The sequence below is a fragment of the Ranitomeya variabilis genome, chromosome 8, assembly GCF_051348905.1.
Source record: "Ranitomeya variabilis isolate aRanVar5 chromosome 8, aRanVar5.hap1, whole genome shotgun sequence".
Taxonomy (NCBI): domain Eukaryota; kingdom Metazoa; phylum Chordata; class Amphibia; order Anura; family Dendrobatidae; genus Ranitomeya; species Ranitomeya variabilis.
Window position 1 is genome coordinate 214,537,471 of NC_135239.1, and position 26,960 is coordinate 214,564,430.

Below are 26,960 nucleotides of genomic sequence, written 5' to 3' on the forward strand. Positions count from 1 at the left end.
GCCCACAATACACCCAGCAGCCCGGGGACATACGCGGCCAACACTGCAAAATGTTTAATGAAACCCAATTACAAAAATGATTTTTAGACAACAATATTTACATTCAAGTAAAAAAACGCCCTCTTCCCATATAATGCTGCCGGGAATTTGTACTGAGGCCGGAGCTTCACCGAATAATCCCAGACACCGGGGCAGAGACCGAAACACGTGTGTGGCCCTTTAAAAAGTGGGCGGGATCACAACGAGAACAATTTTTTTACGTCAGCCATGTAATTAATTTTGATTGGTTGCAAAAGGACGTCAGTCATCGTTATACTGTAACTGGATTGGTTGGTGCCTGGAGGAGGGCGTTAGCTTGCACCAATCGCAGATCGCAGGGCACGGGGAGCGATCAGCCGGAAAACCTTACATTACCGGGTGACATTGCGGCTCCGCCAGAGACGACCGGAGACCTCTGCCCGCACCGACCGCGCCTGTACCGCCGCCCGAGCACCGTGAGTGACCGCCGCGCTGCCCGCTGACACCTCCGGGCGCAGCCGCTGTGCTGGGACTTGTAGTTCCACGGGTGGCTGCTTCTCGGTGGTTCTACAGTCTGTTAATTCATACTTTATCTTATGTTTCTGTTTGTCTTCACTTTCTTGACTTTTTTAGGTTACTGTTTTAATAATAATAATAATAATAATAACATCATTATTATTATTCCTACAGGCGCACCCTCAATAAACCAGGAGGGAAGGCACAAAAATCCCATCATAGGGGAAAAATAAATCTTATATAAAAATTATTATGATTAATAAATATATATATATATATATATATATATATATATATATATATATATATTTCCCTATGATTTTAATAATAATAATAATAATAATAATAATAATAATAATAATAATAATAATAATCTTATATAGCGCTAACATATTCCGCAGCACTTTACAGGTTGCACACATTATCATCGCTGTCCCCGATGGGGCTCACAATCTACATTCCCGATCATTAGGTCTATGGAATGTGGGAGGAAACCGGAGAACCCGGAGGAAACCCACGCAAACACGGGGAGAACATACAGACTGCTTGTAGCTGTTGTCCTTGGTGGGATTTGAGCCCAGGACCCCAGTGCTGCAGTTCTAACCACTGAGCCACTGTGTATGGTGCTAACCACTGAGCCAATGTGTATGGTGCTAACCACTGAGCCACTGTGTATGGTGCTAACCACTGAGTTACTGTGTATGGTGCTAACCACTGAGCCATCGTGCTGCTTGTAGGGAGGGCCCCCACCCACCTGAGCTATCCCCGGCCCCCCTGTCACTATCCTGGCCGGGCGCCGTTGTCACGATACAATGGAGCCGTTGCTGTCTGATATCGGATTGTTATAATCGCACCTCGGTAACGACTGGAGCCGCAGTGATTATCTGTACTGGACGATGGAGGGTTAATAACCGGCCAGGATTAGAAACATTGTAACATTTCTTAGTAAATATTTATCTGTGTTACAATAGATGAAGTGGAGGGTGTGTGGGGGGGCGGATTGTAGTAATTCGCAGTTTAGGTCACGGTCTCGGGTCTCACGGTCTGTGTTTGTTTCTGAAGTGTCGTCAGATGAACGGTGACCCGGAGCCAAGAAGTAAGATTTGTGGGAAACCTCAGGTACAGTATGAAACCTGCCTTGTATCATCGTTTCTAAGACTACTGCTTGCTGTCAATGAACGGATACAGCAATATTAACTCCTAGTCATAAAACTTGCTCTAATTCCTTCTCTTATTGGCTGCAGTGACACATTGTAACAATCTGAGCTGAGAGAATTCGGGCAAAGTCGTTTTTATGACTAGATGTAAAGATGGAGGTATCCATTCACTGACCGCAAGCAGTAGTCTTGTAAATGCTGATACAAAGTATCTCATACTAAGGGGACAGGCAGGAGATCTGTGCCATGTGTTCGGCTCACAAAGGATTGTGCAGAACAGCTGCAGTTGTTACGGATCTTCACCTGTGAGAAGTAGAAGGTCAGGTGGTTACTCTGTGAAGGTAAATGTAGTCACTGATTGGTAACAGAGATATTGTGTCGTCATTTCTCTTTTCACAAATGTAACATTTTTGGTTTAACTTATTTTTTTTCGTACACTTTTTTTTCCTGTTCTTCTTGGTTGCGCTCTGTGCCGCTGACCTTGACTCTCGTCTCTTCGTAGATCCAGTGATCAGCATGGAGGCAATCGTCCGCCGTTGCCCCTTCCTCTCCAGGGTCTCGCAGACCTTCCTCCAGAAAGCCGGCAAATCTCTAATCTCCTATGCCCAGAACTGCCCTGTGATGATGGCGCCCAGAGCCCTGTCCAGCGCCCAGCTGAGCACCTCCGCTGCGCACCGCCAGGAGACCAAGGAGACGTCGAGCAGCGGTCAGAGTAAGAGCTGGCAGTCACCTGGGTGTATGGGATGCTGGGAGTTGTAGTTAAACCACTGGGCCTAGATTATATGAACAAAGGCATAAATGGCAATTCCCTAAAATATTCCACTAACTGGTAATTCCCTTTGTATTGCAGATTAGTCATGTTCCCATCATTGCTGTCAGTGGTTACCTGTCCCACAGTGAGGGTGCCTGATGGGGGTAGTGTTCCTAACGCTCATTGCTGGTCACATGACATTCCTGCATACGGAGCTTGCACTCTAAAATAAACCCTTGTGCGCAAATATCCCCTCCCCCGCAGTGTATTATTGGGCAGCGAGGCACCAATCCCTTTTATTAGGGGTCCTCCCCCACCGAGGGTTCTGGAATTGTCCCTGACCTTCAGTACATGGATATTATGTATTTATATCAGTCCGCCCTTTGTCCTCTGGGCCTTGGACTCGGTTGCACTTCACCCTATAAAACAATGGCGCTGACAGACTGAGCGTACAAGCGATCACTGCTGGTTGTCACATTAGAACGGCAGAGGTTATCGATCTGGAGCTGCCGAAACCAAGACGGCAAATATCTACCCGAGGGGGAGGGGCGGTTATCTGCTTTTCTGTAATTGGTTGTGATATGATTAAAGTTTTAAATCCATAAAATTCCTGTAATCTGAAGTAACGCAAATCAATGTGACTCCTGCTTCTACCCAGACTGACAGTTTAGAAGGATCTGAGCATTGAACATTTCAGTCCAGAAATCCCAATAGATCAGTGTCTTATAAATGCCGGACTGACGGAAGATACAAAAAATAGAAAATTGTTTTAATCTGGGATCCAGAGGCGTAGCTAGGGGTTTGGGTCTGGGGGGCAAAACTTCTCACTGGGCCCCTAACCAGGTATCCCTGATTACCACTATGGTGACGCCCCCTAATGGTGGATATAGGAGAACCTCAGCAGATGACCGCGCTGTTACTGAAAATAATCACTGTACAGAGACCTATACTGATATTACCGCCATATGGTCAGTGGTAGATACCAGTCCTACAGACCATATAAGAGATCACAGCACAGTTACAGATAATCAGTTACCGCTGACGGTCTTTCTGATGGAATCATTCACTTTTCCATCTGGCCCAGACCGACATGACAACTTCTTCCAGCCAGGACTCAACTGCAGAGAAAACAGCAAAGACGCATTTCACTTCTCACATTCCAGCCCCATCACCATCTATTCCCAACCTGCACAAACTCCTCATCCTGCTGATACCCCAATACTGAGCCACTGCTGCCGTATGTGTCCCTATTACTGCATCTGATACCCCAATACTGAGCCGCTGCTGCCGTATGTGTCCCTATTACTGCTCCTGATACCCCAATACTGAGCCGCTGCTGATGTATGTGTCCCTATTACTGCACCTGATACCCCAATACTGAGCCGCTGCTGCTGTATGTGTCCCTATTACTGCACCTGATACCCCAATACTGAGCCACTGCTGCCGTATGTGTCCCTATTACTGCATCTGATACCCCAATACTGAGCCGCTGCTGCCGTATGTGTCCCTATTACTGCACCTGATACCCCAATACTGAGCCGCTGCTGCCGTATGTGTCCCTATTACTGCACCTGATACCCCAATACTGAGCCACTGCTGCCATGTGTCCCTATTACTGCCCCTGATACCCCAATACTGAGCCTCTGCTGCCGTATGTGTCCCTATTACTGCCCCTGATACCCCAATACTGAGCCCCTGCTGCTGTATGTCCCTATTACTGCACCTGATACCCCAATACTGAGCCCCTGCTGCCGTATGTGTCCCTATTACTGCACCTGATACCCCAATACTGAGCCCCTGCTGCCGTATGTGTCCCTATTACTGCACCTGATACCCCAATACTGAGCCACTGCTGCCGTATGTGTCCCTATTACTGCCCCTGATACCCCAATACTGAGCCGCTGCTGCTGCCGTATGTGTCCCTATTACTGCACCTGATACCCCAATACTGAGCCGCTGCTGCCGTATGTGTCCCTATTACTGCCCCTGATACCCCAATACTGAGCCGCTGCTGCTGCCGTATGTGTCCCTATTACTGCACCTGATACCCCAATACTGAGCCGCTGCTGCCGTATGTGTCCCTATTACTGCACCTGATACCCCAATACTGAGCCGCTGCTGCCGTATGTGTCCCTATTACTGCACCTGATACCCCAATACTGAGCCGCTGCTGCCGTATGTGTCCCTATTACTGCACCTGATACCCCAATACTGAGCCGCTGCTGCCGTATGTGTCCCTATTACTGCTCCTGATACCCCAGTACTGAGCCTCTGCTGCCGTATGTGTCCCTATTACTGCACCTGATACCCCAATACTGGGCCGCTGCTGCCGTATGTGTCCCTATTACTGCCCCTGATACCCCAACACTGAGCCGCTGCTGCCGTATGTGTCCCTATTACTACACCTGATATCCCAGTACTGAGCCGCTGCTGCCGTATGTGTCCCTATTACTGCACCTGATACCCCAATACTGATGCCGCTGCTGCCATGTGTCCCTATTACTGCCCCTGATACCCCAATACTGAGCCGCTGCTGCCCTATGTGTCCCTATTACTACACCTGATATCCCAGTACTGAGCCGCTGCTGCCGTATGTGTCCCTATTACTGCACCTGATACCCCAATACTGAGCCACTGCTGCAGTATGTGTCCATATTACTGCACCTGATACCCCAATACTGAGCCGCTGCTGCCGTATGTGTCCCTATTACTGCACCTGATGCCCCAATACTGAGCCACTGCTGCAGTATGTGTCCATATTACTGCACCTGATACCTCAATACTGAGCCGCTGCTGCCGTATGTGTCCCTATTACTGCACCTGATACCCCAATACTGAGCCGCTGCTGCCGTATGTGACCCTATTACTACACCTGATACCCCAATACTGAGCCGCTGCTGCCGTATGTGTCCCTATTACTGCCCCTGATACCCCAATACTGAGCGCTGCTGCCGTATGTGTCCCTATTACTGCCCCTGATACCCCAATACTGAGCCGCTGCTGCTGTATGTGTCCCTATTACTGCACCTTCTGTGTGGTTCTCTGTGCCCTCTAACTGGTAAAGCACCCCTGTATAATATAGTAATGCCGGGTGCAAGTGAAAGTAATATTGCCCTGTGTGCCCCTTTGATAGTCACAGTAACCTGAGTTCCCCTAGAACAAGAAGTGTCCACTTTACATTTAATAATGTCCCGAGTCTCCCCCTGTACAGCTCCTGTATACACAGTATAATGCCCCCTCACTGTGTAATGGAACCCCCTCACTGTAGCCCCCACACTCTATGGTAGCCCACACTGTATCATGGCCTCCCCTTAGTAGCACCTACTATTTAGAGGCCCCGTTTGTAGCCCCCACACATTACAGCCATAACACAATTTTAAAAGAAAAGAATCGTCCTCCTGTACGGTCCTTACTCCCGCCAGTGCAGCAGACAGCGGCAGGTCCCGGGCAGACGAATGCGGTGACGCCGTGTGCTGCTGCGCTCCGCTCTGGACCGGCTGCTCTGCGGACCGCTGGACTAATGTGACCACTAAAGCAAATGAATGTGTGATGCAAGAAATGTGGATAGCATAATGGCTGGTGAAATGTATGAAAAACTCGGACTGGTTCTCTGTTCAGTCAGTTTACCAGTACTTGCTATGGACTAATGTGACCCACAGTCCGGGCAGAGCGATCTTGTCCCTGCTGCCGCAGAGGTTCTGTATGGGCGCGCTGTGCACATAGCTCCTGGGGGGCCCGCACCCTCCTTCCTCCCGGGGGCTATGCTGCCGCAGAGGTTCTGTATGGGCGCGCTGTGCACATAGCCCCTGGGGGGCCCGCACCCTCCTTCCTCCCGGGGGCTATGCTGCCGCAGAGGTTCTGTATGGGCGCGCTGTGCACATAGCCCCTGGGGGCCCCGCACCCTCCTTCCTCCCGGGGGCTATGCTGCCGCAGAGGTTCTGTATGGGCGCGCTGTGCACATAGCTCCTGGGGGGCCCGCACCCTCCTTCCTCCCGGGGGCTATGCTGCTGCTGGGATCTTGGGTTCTGGATCCGCACTCGTGTCTTCATCTTGTGATTATCCGGGGCTGAAGATTCTACGTCTGAACTTGTTGCTGGTCATGTGCCGGATTACCGGATGTAATAGCCATAGAAATGTCTCATTATGTAAAATTCCTTTAATCTGGCGTCAGTGACCTGATTGAGATTTCCAAAGGAGGAACCACATAAGTCATTTGTGTGAATGCAAAATTGTCACTTTAACAAGTTACCAGCCACTGCGGCCGCGTGCCGGATTATCAGACCCTCCTGATTATTGGATGGTGGGTCACAAACATTAGTGTTGGGCTCATGTAGATCCTAATCCGATTTCTGACCGTGATACCAGGACTGTCCGCGACTCTCCCGACCCCGGCATAGAAATACTGAGGCTGTCGTGCTTCGGTCCCTCCACTACCAGCCCCTGCTCAGACCGATTAGCAGAGACGTCTGCATGAGCTGTCACTCTTGTAATCCGGCATCTGATAATCCGGCACTTGTTCTAGGACTCCGTGCTGTCGGCGCGGGGTGAGCGGAGTTTGCTGGCACAGATCCCTCTGTCCTGAGGACGGGTCAGACCCGGGAGGTGCGGCACAGACCCGGGAGGTGCGGCACAGACCCGGGAGGTGCGGCACAGACCCGGGAGGTGCGGCACAGACCGGCCTCTCCTTGGCTCGGCCTAATCTCTGAACTCTGCTGCTCCTGCGCTGGGGTGAATCAAGGTTTCGAGTTTATGTTCATGTTTGTGTTCCGGAATGTTCTGTTCTGCCAGATCTTAATTTGCTTTGTCATTCTGTGATGTAACAAATGTTTTATTAAGGTTGAGACTTTATTCAGTAAGATTCCATTTAATCCTGCGGCCAATGACCTGATAAATCCGCTGCGCAGTGAGGGGTGTAGCCTCCTCTGATCGCCCGGTAATCCGGCACCTCTCGGATCTCACGATGCCGGACGATCAGACATTTATTACTAACACAGCTTCTTATAAAGCAGAATATTTGTATTTCTTCTCTCCAGATCCGAAGCCTCCGGCAGCGGCCGCCTCCTGCCCCGCGTCCCCGGCGCCGGTCGACCAGAGCGCGTCCAAGTGCCCCTTCCTGGCTGGAGAGCTGAGCCAGGAGAGCAGCAGCGTGCTCCGCAAGGCCAGCCTCGCTCTGCAGGAGGACGTGCGTGAAGTGCGGAGCCGCAGGAAAGGTATGTTCTGCACCTCCTGCCATTGTAGACAGCTGCTTATTAGCTTTCCTAAGAAAAGGGGGTAATTATCAATATGCTGCAATTACCGCTCCCATCGGGACGCGCTGTGGCCGCCCCCTCCCCAGTCAGGATGCGGTATGGTCGCCCCCATTATAATCCAGCATATGTAGTGGTCGCGGCTGCTTCTTCGCCTCTTGGCTCCTCGGCAGCTCCCTGCTTGTAATGAAGGTGTGACTATTACGCTCCAGACTCCCCTCCCCCATGGGCTCGGCTCCCGCTATTCTTCTTGCCGTTCTGTCGTTGGATTTTCTTGTTTGACCAACATTCCTGAATTCTACGTTTTCAGACCAGAAGTCGTTGCCTGTCGAGGAGCCGGCCATATCTGATCCGAAGCCGGAGAGGAAGATGAGGGTCCTGGAGCAATTCCAGAAGCCCGAGCTGGTGTCTCACCTCCTGCAGGATAACATGCCAAAATGTAACTGTCCGTCCTGCGCTCCTCGCTGCCTCAGTTCTCAGGATGTGGCCTGCAGTGTAAAGAATGGGGGCCGTCATGGCTGTGTGGTCAGGATTGTCCATCCAGTGTGTAATAAACCTCCCTCTGTATACAGATGTGTCACCTGAAGCTTGTGGGCCCCAGGGCAAAGTCTCAAACCGGACCCCCAACTATTGTAGATCATTAATGGTAATAGTCTCTACATATGGGCCCCTCCAGGCTCCGATTACAACCTTCACCTATTATAGTTACACCCTGTAAATTATATTAAATAAGATCCGCTACAAGTGATGTAAAAGGTGATTGAAATCCTCCATGCTTTACACTGCAGGCTGCATCCTGAGGAATGGAAACCATGAATCTAGAAATAATATGTAACTACTCCTCAGTATAAATACTCCTGATCTTTCTGTACCTGTCACTATGTACGTCTGGTAAGACGAGCCCGGCACGGCTGCGATCGCGGTGAACGAGACCCCGGCGGCCGGTACAGCACTTCTCTGTGGAATCTTTGCATTCATGTAATATATATATATATTTTTTTTTTCTTCTCAGCCGTGCGCACTTTCCAATACGACCACTTCTTTGAGAAAAAAATCGAAGAAAAAAAAAGCGACCACACCTACCGCGTGTTCAAGACCGTCAACCGCCGCGCTCAGGTCTTTCCCATGGCCGACGACTACTCTGACTCGCTGGTCAGTAAGAAGTCTGTGTCGGTCTGGTGCAGCAACGATTACCTGGGGATGAGCCGCCATCCAGAAGTGGTCGGAGCGGTCGTGTGAGTTTTGATTTACCCATTTCTTAAAGGGGGTGACCTGTGAAAACGGATCAGTCAGGATCTGAATGCTGGGAGCAGACATGGTTGTCAGAACCGGGTACTGGTTGTCAGACTGGGGCACTCCTGTCCCGTTAGAGTAGATCCTCGGGGCACGTGTCCGGCCGGCGCTGCATTTATCCTGTGTGGGTGCAGGAGGCTGCCGAGCGCTCGCCTTCTATCTGATGGCCTGGATACAATGTATCACTGCAGACATTCTACACTTGGAAACAGTGACCCAAAACAACAAAGTCCCCTGACCTATTAGTGAGCCCAAATGTGTTAAGACCCTGACTTCATTACGTGTCGGTGATCGTCTCTGCGGCCCCTCGTCTCCCCCGTGTGACCTATAACCTAGAATGTAGGTCGATTCCCCGGGGGGCCCAGGAGTACGGCCCCCATTATGTGCTGGGCTAATCCCAGGCTGTATGGTATAGAACATAATTACACTTCCTCCATTCACATGGGATAAAGGAGCGATAACGAGGTGATTATGTCCTGATCTGGGTCACGTTGCCTCTTGTATTTCTCATGTTTCGGTCCACGTTCCTCCCCTGGTTGGATAACGTCCTTTTATAATGGAGCCGGTGTGTTGTGACGTCGGCCATTGTCACGTGGACACAATGTTCAGGCTTCTGAGGTGCCGTGACCCAGATGGAAGCCGAGCTCTGTGTAAGGGACCCGCTGCCCCTGTGATCCGGGGATTAGAATAGATCTGGAATTGGCCCTTTGTGCGGAGATCCGTCTCCTATGTACACGATCTATACTGGATGTTCACCTTCTCACTTGTGGCTGATTGACCTCTACTCGCCCACTCCTCCTCCTACTTCACCTCCTTCTCCTCCAATGTATCAGCATTGTGTTTTTGCATGTTGGGAGTGGTAGTTTCACAACAGCTGTTGGGCCACAGGTGAAGCAATACCGTATATCCAGAATATTGACTCCTTTTACCATTAGTTCTTCCTCCGTATGTTACAAGTAGTAGTAGGAGGAAGCTTCCGCAGCCGCAGGGCGACACATCGCAGTTATGCAAACCATTACATGATGCCTGTGCAATGTTGCCCCACAGAGATTGCTGTATGCACTTCCCCTTTAAGAAGAATTTGCTCTTGTGTATTCCTATAGTGAGACCCTGAAATATCACGGGGCCGGAGCGGGCGGCACCAGGAACATCTCGGGCACGAGTAAATTCCACGTGGATCTGGAGCACGAGTTGGCCGACCTGCACGGTAAAGACGCGGCGCTGCTCTTCTCCTCGTGTTTCGTGGCGAACGACTCCACGCTCTTCACCCTGGCTAAGATGTTACCCGGTAAGTGAGGGAGGATCTGCCGGACTGGTGGTGTGTGGACTACAAGTCCCAGCATGCGCAGCTTCAGAACAGCTTATAGGACTGTGCGGCTTTAACTCCTGATCTTCTAGGTTGTGAGATCTACTCGGACTCTGGGAATCACGCCTCCATGATCCAGGGGATCCGCAACAGCCGTGTGCCCAAGTACATCTTCCGCCACAACGACGTGGCTCACCTGCGGGAGCTGCTGAAGAACTCCGACCCCTCCACCCCCAAGATCGTGGCCTTCGAGACCGTCCATTCCATGGATGGTGAGTGTGCGGAGTGTAGTGCGGCTTCACCAGCATGAAAGAAAAACTTTGTAACTTTCTAACAAACTTTTTTTCAGTTCTTCCCAATTTTCAGGACCTCTGCTGGCTGTCAGTGAATGGAAACAGATGGGCTTAATCACATCTGGAGCAAATACGTTTGTTACAATGTATCAATGTAGACAAGCGACACGGCACAGATCTCTCCCATCCTGCCAGATACTTTGCTTACACTGATACATTGTATCAGCTGTGAGTCCAGAGCCGCATCACTGACTGCATTGTCTAAACTGGATGCAAATGCAACATCGTATTTGTGCAGGAAAATCTGACCTAGAGAGCTTAACGTTCACTGACAGCAAGCAGTGATACTGCATTGGTAAGAAATTAAAGTCGGTTACACAGTTGCCTTTATATTTATTTTATTAAAGGTGTTATCCCATAGACATTACTGATTGCTGGAGGCTCTGGCTGCTACGACCACCCCAACTTATGCCCCCCTCCCATGTATTATATAAATGGAGCCCCCCCCGCTGTTCTCCGTGAATGGCGCAGGGTTCACACATGCTTACTACCACTTTAAGACTTTTGTTCTTGGGATCCTGGGGTCCCAGCGACTGGAAGGGCAGCATCTTGAGCTCAGTGTAGGATCCTGCAGGTCGGAGGTTTTATGTTATGCAGGGAGGGAAGATGATTAACTTTCTGGGGACATTCTCTATTGCCTCTGTGTGCGCCATGTCGCTCGGGGAGGGGTGTGTTTTGGGTAAATACTTGGTGGCGATATTGCAGACTTGTCGCCATGATCTGCCGTCTTCTGATTGAGTGTAAAACTTCTTATGAATCCTTTGTTCCTTGTATCGATGTCTATTCTGATGAGTTAATGATTGACTGTTGCAGGCGCCGTCTGCCCCCTGGAGGAGCTGTGCGACGTGGCGCACGAATACGGAGCAATCACGTTTGTGGATGAAGTGCACGCAGTCGGGTTATATGGTGCCCGGGGCGGGGGGATCGGAGATCGTGATGGAGTCATGAGTAAGATGGATATGATCTCCGGCACTCTGGGTAAATCTTCCATTCATTAACAGTAAGCGGAGATCTTCTAGATTTGATGTGAATCCTCGTAGTTCACCGCTCGGCGTCTCTTCTCCAGGCAAAGCGTTCGGCTGCGTCGGAGGTTACATCGCCAGCACCAGCGCTCTGATCGACACGGTCCGCTCCTATGCCGCCGGCTTCATCTTCACCACCTCCCTACCGCCCATGCTGCTGGCCGGAGCCATGGCGTCTGTCCGTGTGCTGAAGAGCAAAGAAGGGCAGGTCCTGAGGCGCCAGCACCAGCGCAACGTCAAGCTCCTGCGGCAGATGCTGATGGACGCCGGGCTCCCCGTGGTGCATTGCCCCAGCCATATCATCCCTATCAGAGTAAGGACTGGCCGGCTGCCAGGGCGGAGCAGTGGTAGGAGGCTGAGCACCGTGTCCAGGGTGGCACCATGTCCAGGGCGGAGCGGTGGTGGGAGGCTGACTACCGTGTCCAGGGTGGCACCATGTCCAGGGCAAAGCAGTGGGGGGAGGCTGACTACCGTGTCCAGGTTGGCACCGTGTCCAGGGCGAAGCAGTGGTGGGAGGCTGACTACCGTGTCCAGGGTGGCACCGTGTCCAGGGCGAAGCAGTGGTGGGAGGCTGACTTCAGTGACCAGGGTGGCGCCTCTCCGTTTATTCATCAGCTAATCCCAGTTACAGGATACAATTTAACACAAGACTGAGAGCGGTGATTGCGGACTATTGGGGAAAGTCCGGAGTCCGATGATCCAGAATATCTGAGCATTAGCGATCTGCCGGGATCAGAACTCTAGTGTGCACCCAGTGCACAGGTCCATGGTGGCTGCTGGGAACATGTTACCTAAAATCCTTTAATCCAGCATGAATGGGATCAGACTGTGCCGGAGTATCGGATGATCATGTTTCATTTTCGCCTCCAGGTTGCTGATGCTGCCAAAAATACAGAAATCTGCGACCAGCTGATGAGTAAATACGATATCTACGTCCAGGCCATTAATTACCCCACGGTCCCACGTGGAGAGGAGCTGCTGCGGATCGCACCCACCCCGCACCACACGCCCCAGATGATGAGCTACTTCTTGGGTATGTACTATTGTCTTAAAGGCACGCTCCTCCCAAGTCTAAGTATTATTCAGAGGGGTGGAGGGGATGAGCCGGGTGTGGGTCCTGTCGAAACCTGCACTCCTAGAGCAGAAAGATCTCACTGGTTTCCTGGTTGGATCTGCACGAGACACAAGTTGTTACATTGTATCACTGCAACCAAAGCGTTCCGCCATAAGAGGTGATAGCGGGCAGAGGACCCTGTAAAACCTGTAGCTTTATGGCCTCCTCGGCGCATCGGTGTAGTGATCAGACAGATCTGTGCTGCACAGATACATTGTCACAAACCTACAGCTGTGTGTACGGGATAAGGTTACAGTGGGGTTTGGCCTTTTTTCATTCAAGGGATATTCCCCAAATCGGAAAGTATCCCTTGTTCATAGAGACCTGACTGCTGGGACCCCCAGTGAGGGGAGGGGGGTGCACATACTTGACTTCCATTCATTATTTATGGGATGGCCAGAGATGAGTCGGATGTCTGCACAAAGCTCATATAGACAATGAATAGTGCGGACCCTCACCCCCCTCTGCTTGCTGGGGGTCCCAGCAGTCCAGACCCCTACTCTGGGCTTCCTACCTTCACTCCGGCTGTCAGATCTTACTCTCAGCACGTAGCGGAGTAGACAATGGCTGATTGCAGATCTTCTCGGGATCGATCCCTGAGCTTTTCCTTTTGTCTCCCTCCACAGAGAAGCTGCTGATCACCTGGAAGGAGGTTGGTCTGGACCTGAAGCCGCACTCCACCGCCGAGTGTAACTTCTGCCGGCAGCCGCTGCACTTCGAGGTGATGAGCGAGCGCGAGAAATCCTACTTCTCTGGTCTAAGCAAAGTGGTATCTGTGAGCGCATAACACAGAGCCCACCCCGGGGGGCGCCGCGGAGCCGCTCTATAGTCCTGAATGTCGCACACTACATAGTACGGTGGTCACTGTCCTCGGAGTATCGTATCTGCCTATGTCTTTTAATAAAGTCTCTATATTTCTTACTGTTACACATCGCCGTCGTGTGGGGGGCGTCTGCCATCGACAATTCATGGACGGATTGCAGAGCAGCAGTGAGGACTGACGCAGATAGAATTCTGTTACATTGTATCAGCGCCGGTACACTCTAATGGTTTGGGTCAGGGCTGTGTCTGCAGCAGTGATCTCCCAACCTGGGAGCAAAACAGCAGAGATCATGTAACAACCTGAGAGCATCAGCTTAGGAAGTGCTGTGACCCCAGAACGGCTGCACATCCAGGAGGAATCCTGCCCGATGTTACCAAGAATAATCCTATTCGCTGCCTGCAAGCAGAGCTGGTGACAGATGGAAACTCAAGATGTTGCTGGGCTGTGATGCACTAATAGAGCATTAATGTGAGGCAGGGATCGTCCAGTGCATAAGAGAATGCAAGAGTAACCGTCAGGACTGACCGAAAGGGATCACTATATACAGTGGAATAAATATTGGACACGTCACCAGTTTTCTAAATCTATTTCTAAAGATGCTATTGACCTAAAATTCAGTAACATCCACTCCACATAGGAAAGAAAGCACCATAGGTGTCCATAACTGATGTGTAATAATGAGAAATAACACAGGGGCAAAAGTATTGATCCCATGAAGAGAGAGCAGCAAAAAGTTTTTGAAAACTCCTGGCATCTGCTGCAATCTAGCAGTAATTAGGAAGCAATCCTGCCACTCAGAGACAAATAATGTCAGCTGGTTCAACTGATGGCCGATAAAAAGGAGTCTCATTACCAAGGGGCCACACAAGAAACACCAGCGAGCCATCTCAAGACCTTTGCAACCTTATTGTCGCAAAACATCCCAATAACATTGTTTACAGAAGAATTTCTAAACTACTGAACGGCATCGCTGGGGCCATAATCTGGAAGTGGAAAGAACATCATGTCACCATAAACCAACCATGACCAAGATTTCAGAAAGGTGTGAAAATATCAGAAGAGTTGACTGAGAGCCACGACCAACTGTGGAAAACTACAGAAAGACGTGTAATAATGCACGCTCACTATGCATCCTCTACGACCTGCATGCACGCTCACTATGCATCCTCTACGACCTGCATGCACGCTCACTATGCATCCTCTACGACCTGCATGCACGCTCACTATGCATTCTCTACGACCTGCACGCACGCTCACTATGCATCCTCTACGACCTGCACGCACGCTCACTATGCATCCTCTATGACCTGCACGCACGCTCACTATGCATCCTCTACGACCTACACGCACGCTCACTATGCATCCTCTACGACCTGCACGCACGCTCACTATGCATCCTCTACGACCTGCACGCACGCTCACTATGCATCCTCTACGACCTGCACGCACGCTCACTATGCATCCTCTACGACCTGCACGCACGCTCACTATGCATCCTCCACGACCTGCACGCACGCTCACTATGCATCCTCTACGACCTGCACGCACGCTCACTATGCATCCTCTACGACCTGCACGCACGCTCACCACACTAAACTCCATTGCTGAACAAAAAGCATGTTCAAGCACGTTTACAGCTTGCTGAACAACATTTAGACAAGTCTGTGAAATACTGGGAAAATACAGTCTGGTCAGAAAAGACCAAAATTAAACTCTTGGAAAGCCATAACACACACCATGTTCGGAGGCCAAAAGGCACTGCAGATCGCCCCAAAAACACCAACAGTGAAGCTTGGAGGTGCGAACTTCATGGTGTGCTGCTGATTTTCAGTATACGGCTCTGGCAAACCTTGTGATTGAAGGCTGAAAGGACAAATGTACCGAGACATTCTGGATAACAATCTGCTGCCATCTACCAAGATGATGAAACGGTGGTGGACACTTCAGTGAGACAATGATCCCAAACACACCGCAAAGAAGCTTTCAACTGGTTTCAGAGAGAACGTAAATTTGCTGGAATGGCCGAACCGATCACCGGACCTGAATCCTGTAGAAAATGTATGGAAGGAACAAAAGATCAGAGTTCATAGAAGGAGCCACGGAAGCTTCAGGATGTGACGAGTGTTTGTGTGGAAGAATGGGCCAAAATCTCACCTGAGCAATGTCTGCCACTAGTTTCTCCATACAGGAGGCGTCTGGAAGCTTCATCACCAATAAAAGAAAGGTTTTATACAAAGTATTCAATAAATGTCAGTAAGTGTGCAATACTTTTTCCCTTTATAATTTCTCATTATTACACACAACTTATGGACATCTCTGGTGATTTCTTTCCTGTGGGGATCGGACAGGATATTACCGACATATGGGGAGAATTTCATGTCAATAGCAGCAGATTAAAAGCAATAGATTTACTTAGAAAATTGGAGACATCATCAATACAAATAGTGTTTATGTTACACTGTGTCAGTGCCTCCGCCGCTCTGGACTCTGCTGCTGATGGATTTCGTTCAGTATAAAGCTGATTGTAAAGCTACGAGGAGCCGGCGTCACGCCCTGATAATAAGTCCTGATCCCCGCGATGGACGACTCAGGCAAGAAGCAGAAACTGCACAGAAGCCGCGACTAGAAAACGTCAGGAGCCGCCCTGCTGAGCGATCATTAACGACCAAAGCCAACATGGCGGAAGACACAACGGGATCAATGGAATCGTAACAATCTAATGTTTCTAAATACGGTTTTCATTTATTTATTCTGATACTGAACCCTGCAATATTCCCATCCTGACTGCTGAGCTGTGTATCTAATCCTCTCCTGTGTGATGCTGTCTGCTGATCTGTGTATCTAATCCTCTCCTGTGTGATACTGTCTGCTGAGCCGTGTATCCAATCCTCTCCTGTGTGATACTGACTGCTGAGCTGTGTATCTAATCCTATCCTGTGTGATACTGACTGCTGAGCCGTGTATCTAATCCTCTCCTGTGATACTGTCTGCTGAGCTGTGTATCTAATCCTATCCTGTGTGATACTGACTGCTGAGCCGTGTATCTAATCCTCTCCTGTGATACTGTCTGCTGAACCGTGTATCTAATCCTCTGTGTGATACTTACTGCTGAGCCGTGTATCTAATCCTCTCCTGTATGATACTGTCTGCTGAGCCGTGTATCTAATCCTATCCTGTGTGATACTATCTGCTGATCTGTGTATCTAATCCTATCCTGTGTGATACTGTCTGCTGAGCCGTGTATCCAATCCTCTCCTGTGTGATACTGACTGCTGAGCTGTGTATCCAATCCTCTGTGTGATACTTACTGCTGAGCCGTGTATCTAATCCTCTCCTGTATGATACTGTCTGCTGAGCCGTGTATCTAATCCTATCCTGTGTGATACTATCTGCTGATCTGTGTATCTAATCCTATCCTGTGTGATACTGACTGCTGAGCCATGTATCTAATCCTCTCCTGTGTGATACTGTCTGCTGAGCCGTGTATCTAATCCTCTCCTGTGTGATACTGTCTGCTGAGCCATGTATCTAATCCTATCCTGTGTGATACTGACTGCTGAGCTGTGTATCTAATCCTATCCTGTGTGATACTGTCTGCTGAGCCGTGTATCTAATCCTATCCTGTGTGACACTGTCTGCTGAGCCATCTATCTAATCCTATCCTGTGTGATGCTGTCGGCTGAGCCGTGTATCTAATCCTATCCTGTGTGATACTGCTGAGCTGTGTATCTAATCCTATCCTGTGTGATACTGTCTGCTGAGCTGTGTATCTAATCACGACAAATGTGATACTGTCTGCTGAGCCGTGTATCTAATCCTCTCCTGTGTGACACTATCTGCTGAGCCATGTATCTAATCCTCTCCTGTGTGATACTGTGCTGAGCCGTGTATCTAACCCTATCCTGTGTGATACTGACTGCTGAGCCGTGTATCTAATCCTATTCTGTGTGATACTGTGCTGAGCCGTGTATCTAATCCTATCCTGTGTGATACTGTCTGCTGAGATGTGTATCTAATCCCGACAAATGTGATACTTTCTGCTGAGCCGTGTATCTAATCCTATCCTGTGTGATACTGTCTGCTGAGCCATGTATCTAACCCTATCCTGTGTGATACTGACTGCTGAGCCGTGTATCTAATCCTCTCCTGTGATACTGTCTGCTGAGCCGTGTATCTAATCCTCTGTGTGATACTTACTGCTGAGCCGTGTATCTAATCCTCTCCTGTATGATACTGTCTGCTGAGCCGTGTATCTAATCCTATCCTGCGTGATACTATCTGCTGATCTGTGTATCTAATCCTATCCTGTGTGATACTGACTGCTGAGCCATGTATCTAATCCTCTCCTGTGTGATACTGTCTGCTGAGCCGTGTATCTAATCCTCTCCTGTGTGATACTGTCTGCTGAGCCGTGTATCTAATCCTATCCTGTGTGATACTGTCTGCTGAGCCGTGTATCTAATCCTATCCTGTGTGACACTGTCTGCTGAGCCGTGTATCTAATCCTATCCTGTGTGATGCTGTCGGCTGAGCCGTGTATCTAATCCTATCCTGTGTGATACTGAGTGCTGAGCCGTGTTATCTAATCCTCTCCTGTGTGGTACCGACTGCTGAGCCGTGTATCTAATCCTATCCTGTGTGATGCTGTCGGCTGAGCCGTGTATCTAATCCTATCCTGTGTGATACTGAGTGCTGAGCCGTGTTATCTAATCCTCTCCTGTGTGATACTGTCTGCTGAGCTGTGTATCTAATCCTATCCTGTGTGATACTGCTGAGCTGTGTATCTAATCCTATCCTGTGTGATACTGTCTGCTGAGCTGTGTATCTAATCACGACAAATGTGATACTGTCTGCTGAGCCGTGTATCTAATCCTCTCCTGTGTGACACTATCTGCTGAGCCATGTATCTAATCCTCTCCTGTGTGATACTGTGCTGAGCCGTGTATCTAACCCTATCCTGTGTGATACTGACTGCTGAGCCGTGTATCTAATCCTATCCTGTGTGATACTGTGCTGAGCCGTGTATCTAATCCTATCCTGTGTGATACTGTCTGCTGAGATGTGTATCTAATCCTCTCCTGTGTGATACTGACTGCTGAGCAGTGTATCTAATCCTGACAAATGTGATACTTTCTGCTGAGCCGTGTATCTAATCCTATCCTGTGTGATACTGTCTGCTGAGCCATGTATCTAACCCTATCCTGTGTGATACTGACTGCTGAGCCGTGTATCTAATCCTATCCTGTGTGATACTGTGCTGAGCCGTGTATCTAATCCTATCCTGTGTGATACTGTCTGCTGAGATGTGTATCTAATCCTCTCCTGTGTGATACTGACTGCTGAGCAGTGTATCTAATCCCGACAAATGTGATACTTTCTGCTGAGCTGTGTATCTAATCCTCTCCTGTATGAAACTGTGTGCTGAACCGTGAATCTAATCCTCTGTGTGATACTTACTGCTGAGCCGTGTATCTAATCCTCTCCTGTATGATACTGTCTGCTGAGCCGTGTATCTAATCCTATCCTGCGTGATACTATCTGCTGATCTGTGTATCTAATCCTATCCTGTGTGATACTGTCTGCTGAGCCGTGTATCTAATCCTCTCCTGTGTGATACTGACTGCTGAGCAGTGTATCTAATCCTATCCTGTGTGATACTGACTGCTGAGCCGTGTATCTAATCCTCTCCTGTGATACTGTCTGCTGAGCCGTGTATGTAATCCTCTCCTGTGTGATACTGTGTGCTGAACCGTGTATCTAATCCTCTGTGTGATACTTACTGCTGAGCCGTGTATCTAATCCTCTCCTGTATGATACTGTCTGCTGAGCCGTGTATCTAATCCTATCCTGCGTGATACTATCTGCTGATCTGTGTATCTAATCCTATCCTGTGTGATACTGTCTGCTGAGCCGTGTATCCAATCCTCTCCTGTGTGATACTTACTGCTGAGCCGTGTATCTAATCCTCTCCTGTATGATACTGTCTGCTGAGCCGCGTATCTAATCCTATCCTGTGTGATACTGTTTGCTGAGCTGTGTATCTAATCCTATCCTGTGTGATACTGTCTGCTGAGCCGTGAATCTAATCCTATCCTGTGTGATACTGACTGCTGAGCCGTGTATCTAATCCTCTCCTGTGTGATACTTTCTGCTGAGCCGTGTATCTAATCCTCTCCTGTGTGATACCGTCTACTGAGCCATGTATCTAATCCTCTCCTGTCTGATACTGTCTGCTGAGCCGTGTATCTAATCCTATCCTGTGTGATACAGACTGCTGAGCTGTGTATCTAATCCTCTCCTGTGGGATACTGTCTGCTGAGCCATGTATCTAATCCTATCCTGTGTGATACTGTTTGCTGAGCTGTGTATCTAATCCTATCCTGTGTGATACTGACTGCTGAGCCATGTATCTAATCCTATCCTGTGTGATACCGACTGCTGAGCCGTGTATCTAATCCTATCCTGTGTGATACTGTCTGCTGAGCCGTGAATCTAATCCTATCCTGTGTGATACTGACTGCTGAGCCGTGTATCTAATCCTCTCCTGTGTGATACTGACTGCTGAGCTGTGTATCTAATCCTATCCTGTGTGATACTGACTGCTGAGCCGTGTATCTAATCCTATCCTGTGTGATACTGTCTGCTGAGATGTGTATCTAATCCTCTCCTGTGTGATACTGACTGCTGAGCAGTGTATCTAATCCTGACAAATGTGTTACTTTCTGCTGAGCCGTGTATCTAATCCTATCCTGTGTGATACTGTCTGCTGAGCCATGTATCTAATCCTATCCTGTGTGATACTGACTGCTGAGCCATGTATCTAATCCTCTCCTGTGTGATACTATCAACTGAGCCATGTATCTAATCCTCTCCTGTATGATACTGACTGCTGAGCCATGTATCTAATCCCGATATCTGTGATACTGTCTGCTGAGCCGTGTATCTAATCCTGTCCTGTGTGATACTGACTGCTGAGCCATGTATCTAATCGTCTCCTGTCTGATACTGTCTGCTGAGCCGTGTATCTAATCCTCTCCTGTGTGATACTGACTGCTGAGCTGTGTATCTAATCCTCTCCTGTGTGATACTGTCTGCTGAGCCGTGTATCTAATCCTCTACTGTGTAATACTGACTGCTGAGCCGTGTATCTAATCCTCTCATGTGTGATATCGACTGCTGAGCCGTGTATCTAATCCTATCCTGTGTGATACTGTCTGCTGAGCCGTGTATCTAATCCTATCCTGTGTGATACTGACTGCTGAGCTGTGTATCTAATCCTATCCTGTGTGATACTGTGCTGAGCCGTGTATCTAATCCTCTCCTGTGTGATACTGTCTGCTGAGCCGTGTATCTAATCCTATCCTGTGTGATACTGACTGCTGAGCCGTGTATCTAATCCTCTCCTGTGTGATACTATCTGCTGAGCCATGTATCTAATCTTCTCCTGTGTGATACTGTCTGCTGAACCTTGTATCTAATCCTATCCTGTGTGATACTGACTGCTGAGCCGTGTATCTAATCCTATCCTGCGTGATACTGTCTGCTGTGCCGTGTATCTAATCCTATCCTGTGTGGTACTGTCTGCTGAGCCGTGTATCTAATCCTATCCTGTGTGATTCTGACTGCTGAGCTGTGTATCTAATCCTCTGTGTGATACTGTCTGCTGAGCCGTGTATCTAATCCTCCTCTGTGTGATACTGTCTGCTGAGCTGTGTATCTAATCCTCTCCTGTGTGATACTGACTGCTGAGCCGTGTGTCTAATCCTCTCCTGTGTGATACTGTCTACTGAGCCGTGTATCTAATCCTCTCCTGTGTGATACTGTCTGCTGAGCCGTGTATCTAATCCTCTCCTGTGTGATACTGACTGCTGAGCCGTGTATCTAATCCTCTCCTGTGGGATACTGTCTGCTGAGCCATGTATCTAATCCTATCCTGTGTGATACTGTTTGCTGAGCTGTGTATCTAATCCTATCCTTTGTGATACTGTCTGCTGAACCGTGAATCTAATCCTATCCTGTGTGATACTGACTGCTGAGCCGTGGATCTAATCCTCTCCTGTGTGATACCGTCTACTGAGCCATGTATCTAATCCTCTCCTGTCTGATACTGTCTGCTGAGCCGTGTATCTAATCCTCTCCTGTGTGATACTGACTGCTGAGCCGTGGATCTAATCCTCTCCTGTGTGATACTTTCTGCTGAGCCGTGTATCTAATCCTCTCCTGTGTGATACCGTCTACTGAGCCATGTATCTAATCCTCTCCTGTCTGATACTGTCTGCTGAGCCGTGTATCTAATCCTATCCTGTGTGATACAGACTGCTGAGCCGTGTATCTAATCCTCTCCTGTGGGATACTGTCTGCTGAGCCATGTATCTAATCCTATCCTGTGTGATACTGTTTGCTGAGCTGTGTATCTAATCCTATCCTGTGTGATACTGTCTGCTGAGCCGTGAATCTAATCCTATCCTGTGTAATACTGACTGCTGAGCCGTGTATCTAATCCTCTCCTGTGTGATACTTTCTGCTGAGCCGTGTATCTAATCCTCTCCTGTGTGATACGTCTACTGAGCCATGTATCTAATCCTCTCCTGTCTGATACTGTCTGCTGAGCCGTGTATCTAATCCTATCCTGTATGATACTGACTGCTGAGCTGTGTATCTAATCCTATCCTGTGTGATACCGACTGCTGAGCTGTGTATCTAATCCTCTCCTGTGTGATACTGTCTGCTGAGCCATGTATCTAATCCTATCCTATGTGATAGTCTGCTGAGCCATGTATCTAATCCTATCCTATGTGATAGTCTGCTGAACCGTGTATCTAATCCTCTCCTGTGTGATACTGACTGCTGAGCCGTGTATCTAATCCTCTCCTGTGTGATACTGACTGCTGAGCCGTGTATCTAATCCTCTCCTGTGTGATACTGTCTACTGAGCCATGTATCTAATCCTATCCTGTGTGATAGACTGCTGAGCCGTGTATCTAATCCTCTCCTGTGTGATACTTTTGCTGAGCTGTGTATCTGATCCTCTCCTGTGTGATACTGTCTGCTGAGCCGTGTATCTAATCCTCTCCTGTGTGATACTGTCTGCTGATCTGTGTATCTAATCCTCTCCTGTGTGATACTGTCTACTGAGCCATGTATCTAATCCTATCCTGTGTGATAGACTGCTGAGCCGTGTATCTGATCCTCTCCTGTGTGATACTTTCTGCTGAGCCGTGTATCTAATCCTATCCTGTGTGATAGACTGCTGAACCGTGTATCTAATCCTCTCCTGTGTGATACTTTTGCTGAGCTGTGTATCTGATCCTCTCCTGTGTGATACTTTCTGCTGAGCCGTGTATCTAATCCTCTCCTGTGTGATACTGACTGCTGAGCCGTGTATCTAATCCTCTGTGTGATACTGACTGCTGAGCCGTGTATCTAACCTATCCTGTGTGATACTGACTGCTGAGCCGTGTATCTAATCCTCTCCTGTGTGATACTGTCCTGCTGATCTGTGTATCTAATCCTCTCCTGTGTGATACTGTCTGCTGAGCCGCGTATCTAATCCTATCCTGTGTGATACTGTCTGCTGAGCTGTGTATCTAACCCTGTCCTGTGTGATACTGCCTGCTGAGCTGTGTATCTAATCCTGTCCTGTGTGATACTGCCTGCTGAGCTGTGTATCTAATCCTCTCCTATGTGATACTGACTTCTGAGCCGTGTATCTAATCCTCTCCTGTGTGATACTGACTGCTGAGCTGTGTATCTAATCCTCTCCTGTGTGATACTGCCTTCTGAGCTGTGTATCTAATCCTCTCCTGTGTGATACTGTCTGCTGAGCCGTGTATCTAATCCTATCCTGTGTGATACTGTCTGCTGAGCCGTGTATCTAATCCTATCCTGTGTGATACCATCTGCTGAGCCGTGTATCTAATCCTATCCTGTATGATACTATCTGCTGAGCCGTGCATCTAATCCTCTCTTGTGTGATACTGTCTGCTGAGCCGTGTATCTAATCCTATCCTGTGTGATACCGACTGCTGAGCTGTATCTAATCCTCTCCTGTGTGATACTGACTGCTGAGCCGTGTATCTAATCCTATCCTGTGTGATACTGACTGCTGAGCTGTGTATCTAATCCTCTCCTGTGTGATACTGACTGCTGAGCTGTATCTAATCCTATCATATGTGATACTGTCTGCTGAGCCGTGTATCTAATCCTCCCCTGTGTGATACTGACTGCTGAGCCGTGTATCTAATCCTCTCCTGTGTGATACTGACTGCTGAGCCGTGTATCTAATCCTCTCCTGTGTGATACTGACTGCTGAGCCGTGTATCTAATCCTATCCTGTGTGATACTGTCTGCTGAGCCGTGTATCTAATCCTCTCCTGTGTGATACTGACTGCTGAGCCGTGTATCTCATCCTCTCCTGTGTGATACTGACTGCTGAGCCGTGTATCTAATCCTATCCTGTGTGATACTGACTGCTGAGCTGTGTATCTAATCCTCTCCTGTGTGATACTGACTGCTGAGCTGTGTATCTAATCCTATCATATGTGATACTTACTGCTGAGCTGTGTATCTAATCCTCTCCTGTGTGATACTGACTGCTGAGCTGTGTATCTAATCCTCTCCTGTGTGATACTGACTGCTGAGCTGTGTATCTAATCCTCTCCTGTGTGATACTGTCTGCTGAGCCGTGTATCTAATCCTATCCTGTGTGATACCGACTGCTGAGCCGTGTATCTAATCCTATCCTGTGTGATACTGCCTGCTGAGCCGTGTATCTAATCCTCTCCTGTGTGATACTGACTGCTGAGCCGTGTATCTAATCCTCTCCTATGTGATACTGTCTGCTGAGCCGTGTATCTAATCCTATCCTGTGTGATACTGACTGCTGAGCTGTGTATCTATTCCTCTCCTGTGTGATACTGTCTGCTGAGCCGTGTATCTAATCCTATCCTGTGTGATACTGTCTGCTGAGCCGTGTATCTAATCCTATCCTGTGTGATACTGTCTGCTGAGCAGTGTATCTAATCCTCTCCTGTGTGATACTGTCTGCTGAGCAGTGTATCTAATCCTATCCTGTGTGATACTGACTGCTGAGCCGTGTATCTAATCCTATCCTGTGTGATACTGTCTGCTGAGCCGTGTATCTAATCCTATCCTGTGTGATACTGTCTGCTGAGCTGTGTATCTAATCCTCTCCTGTGTGATACTGTCTGCTGAGCTGTGTATCTAATCCTATCCTGTGTGATACTGTCTGCTGAGCAGTGTATCTAATCCTCTCCTGTGTGATACTGACTGCTGAGCTGTGTATCTAATCCTATCATATGTGATACTGACTGCTGAGCTGTGTATCTAATCCTCTCCTGTGTGATACTGACTGCTGAGCTGTGTATCTAATCCTCTCCTGTGTGATACTGTCTGCTGAGCCGTGTATCTAATCCTCTCCTGTGTGATACTGACTGCTGAGCTGTGTATCTAATCCTCTCCTGTGTGATACTGTCTGCTGAGCCGTGTATCTAATCCTATCCTGTGTGATACCGACTGCTGAGCCGTGTATCTAATCCTATCCTGTGTGATACTGCCTGCTGAGCCGTGTATCTATTCCTATCCTGTGTGATACTGCCTGCTGAGCCGTGTATCTAATCCTCTGCTATGTGATACTGACTGCTGAGCCGTGCATCTAATCCTCTCTTGTGTGATACTGTCTGCTGAGCCGTGTATCTAATCCTATCCTGTGTGATACCGACTGCTGAGCTGTATCTAATCCTCTCCTGTGTGATACTGACTGCTGAGCTGTGTATCTTATCCTATCCTGTGTGATACTAACTGCTGAGCCGTGTATCTAATCCTATCCTGTGATACTGACTGCTGAGCCGTGTATCTAGTCCTCTCCTGTGTGATACTGCCTGCTGAGCCATGTACCTAATCCTATCCTGTGTGATACTGTCTGCTGAGCCGTGTATCTAATCCTATCCTGTGTGATACTGACTGCTGAGCAGTGTATCTAATCCTATCATATGTGATACTGTCTGCTGAGCCGTGTATCTAATCCTCTCCTGTGTGATACTGACTGCTGAGCCGTGTATCTAATCCTATCCTGTGTGATACTGACTGCTGAGCCGTGTATCTAATCCTATCCTGTGTGATACTGACTGCTGAGCCATGTATCTAATCCTCTCCTGTGTGATACTGACTGCTGAGCCGTGTATCTAAACCTATCCTGTGTGATACTGACTGCTGAGCTGTGTATCTAATCCTCTCCTGTGTGATACTGACTGCTGAGCCGTGTATCTAATCCTATCCTGTGTGATACTGACTGCTGAGCCGTGTATCTAATCCTATCATATGTGATACTGTCTGCTGAGCCGTGTATCTAATCCTCTCCTGTGTGATACTGTCTGCTGAGCCGTGTATCTAATCCTATCCTGTGTGATACTGACTGCTGAGCCGTGTATCTAATCCTATCATATGTGATACTGTCTGCTGAGCCGTGTATCTAATCCTCTCCTGTGTGATACTGTCTGCTGAGCCGTGTATCTAATCCTATCCTGTGTGATACTGACTGCTGAGCCGTGTATCTAATCCTATCCTGTGTGATACTGACTGCTGAGCCATGTATCTAATCCTATCATATGTGATACTGTCTGCTGAGCCGTGTATCTAATCCTCTCCTGTGTGATACTGACTGCTGAGCCGTGTATCTAATCCTATCCTGTGTGATACTGACTGCTGAGCCGTGTATCTAATCCTATCATATGTGATACTGTCTGCTGAGCCGTGTATCTAATCCTCTCCTGTGTGATACTGTCTGCTGAGCCGTGTATCTAATCCTCTCCTGTGTGATACTGACTGCTGAGCCGTGTATCTAATCCTATCCCGTGTGATACTGACTGCTGAGCTGTGTAACTAATCCTCTCCTGTGTGATACTGTCTGCTGAGCCGTGTATCTAATCCTATCCTGTGTGATACTGTCTGCTGAGCTGTGTATCTAATCCTCTCCTGTGTGATACTGTCTGCTGAGCTGTGTATCTAATCCTCTCCTGTGTGATACTGACTGCTGAGCTGTGTATCTAATCCTATCCTGTGTGATACTGACTGCTGAGCTGTGTATCTAATCCTCTCCTGTGTGATACTGTCTGCTGAGCTGTGTATCTAATCCTCTCCTGTGTGATACTGTCTGCTGAGCCGTGTATCTAATCCTATCCTGTGTGATACCGACTGCTGAGCCGTGTATCTAATCCTATCCTGTGTGATACTGCCTGCTGAGCCGTGTATCTAATCCTATCATATGTGATACTGTCTGCTGAGCCGTGTATCTAATCCTCTCCTGTGTGATACTGTCTGCTGAGCCGTGTATCTAATCCTCT

At 48.7% G+C, this 26,960-nt stretch overlaps 1 protein-coding gene across 1 annotated transcript; it reads left to right on the top strand.

Annotated features, from left to right (window-relative positions):
• Positions 1-356: 356 nt before the first annotated feature.
• Positions 357-13,703, top strand: ALAS1 (5'-aminolevulinate synthase 1). Its single transcript, XM_077276927.1, has 11 exons — positions 357-494; positions 2,194-2,403; positions 7,476-7,652; positions 7,999-8,127; positions 8,701-8,923; positions 10,085-10,269; positions 10,380-10,559; positions 11,454-11,618; positions 11,707-11,975; positions 12,533-12,695; positions 13,403-13,703. The coding sequence occupies exons 2-11, from the start codon at positions 2,208-2,210 to the stop codon at positions 13,561-13,563; spliced, it is 1,848 nt and encodes a 615-aa protein (XP_077133042.1). The 5' UTR covers positions 357-494; positions 2,194-2,207; the 3' UTR covers positions 13,564-13,703.
• The last annotated feature ends 13,257 nt before the right edge of the window (positions 13,704-26,960 follow it).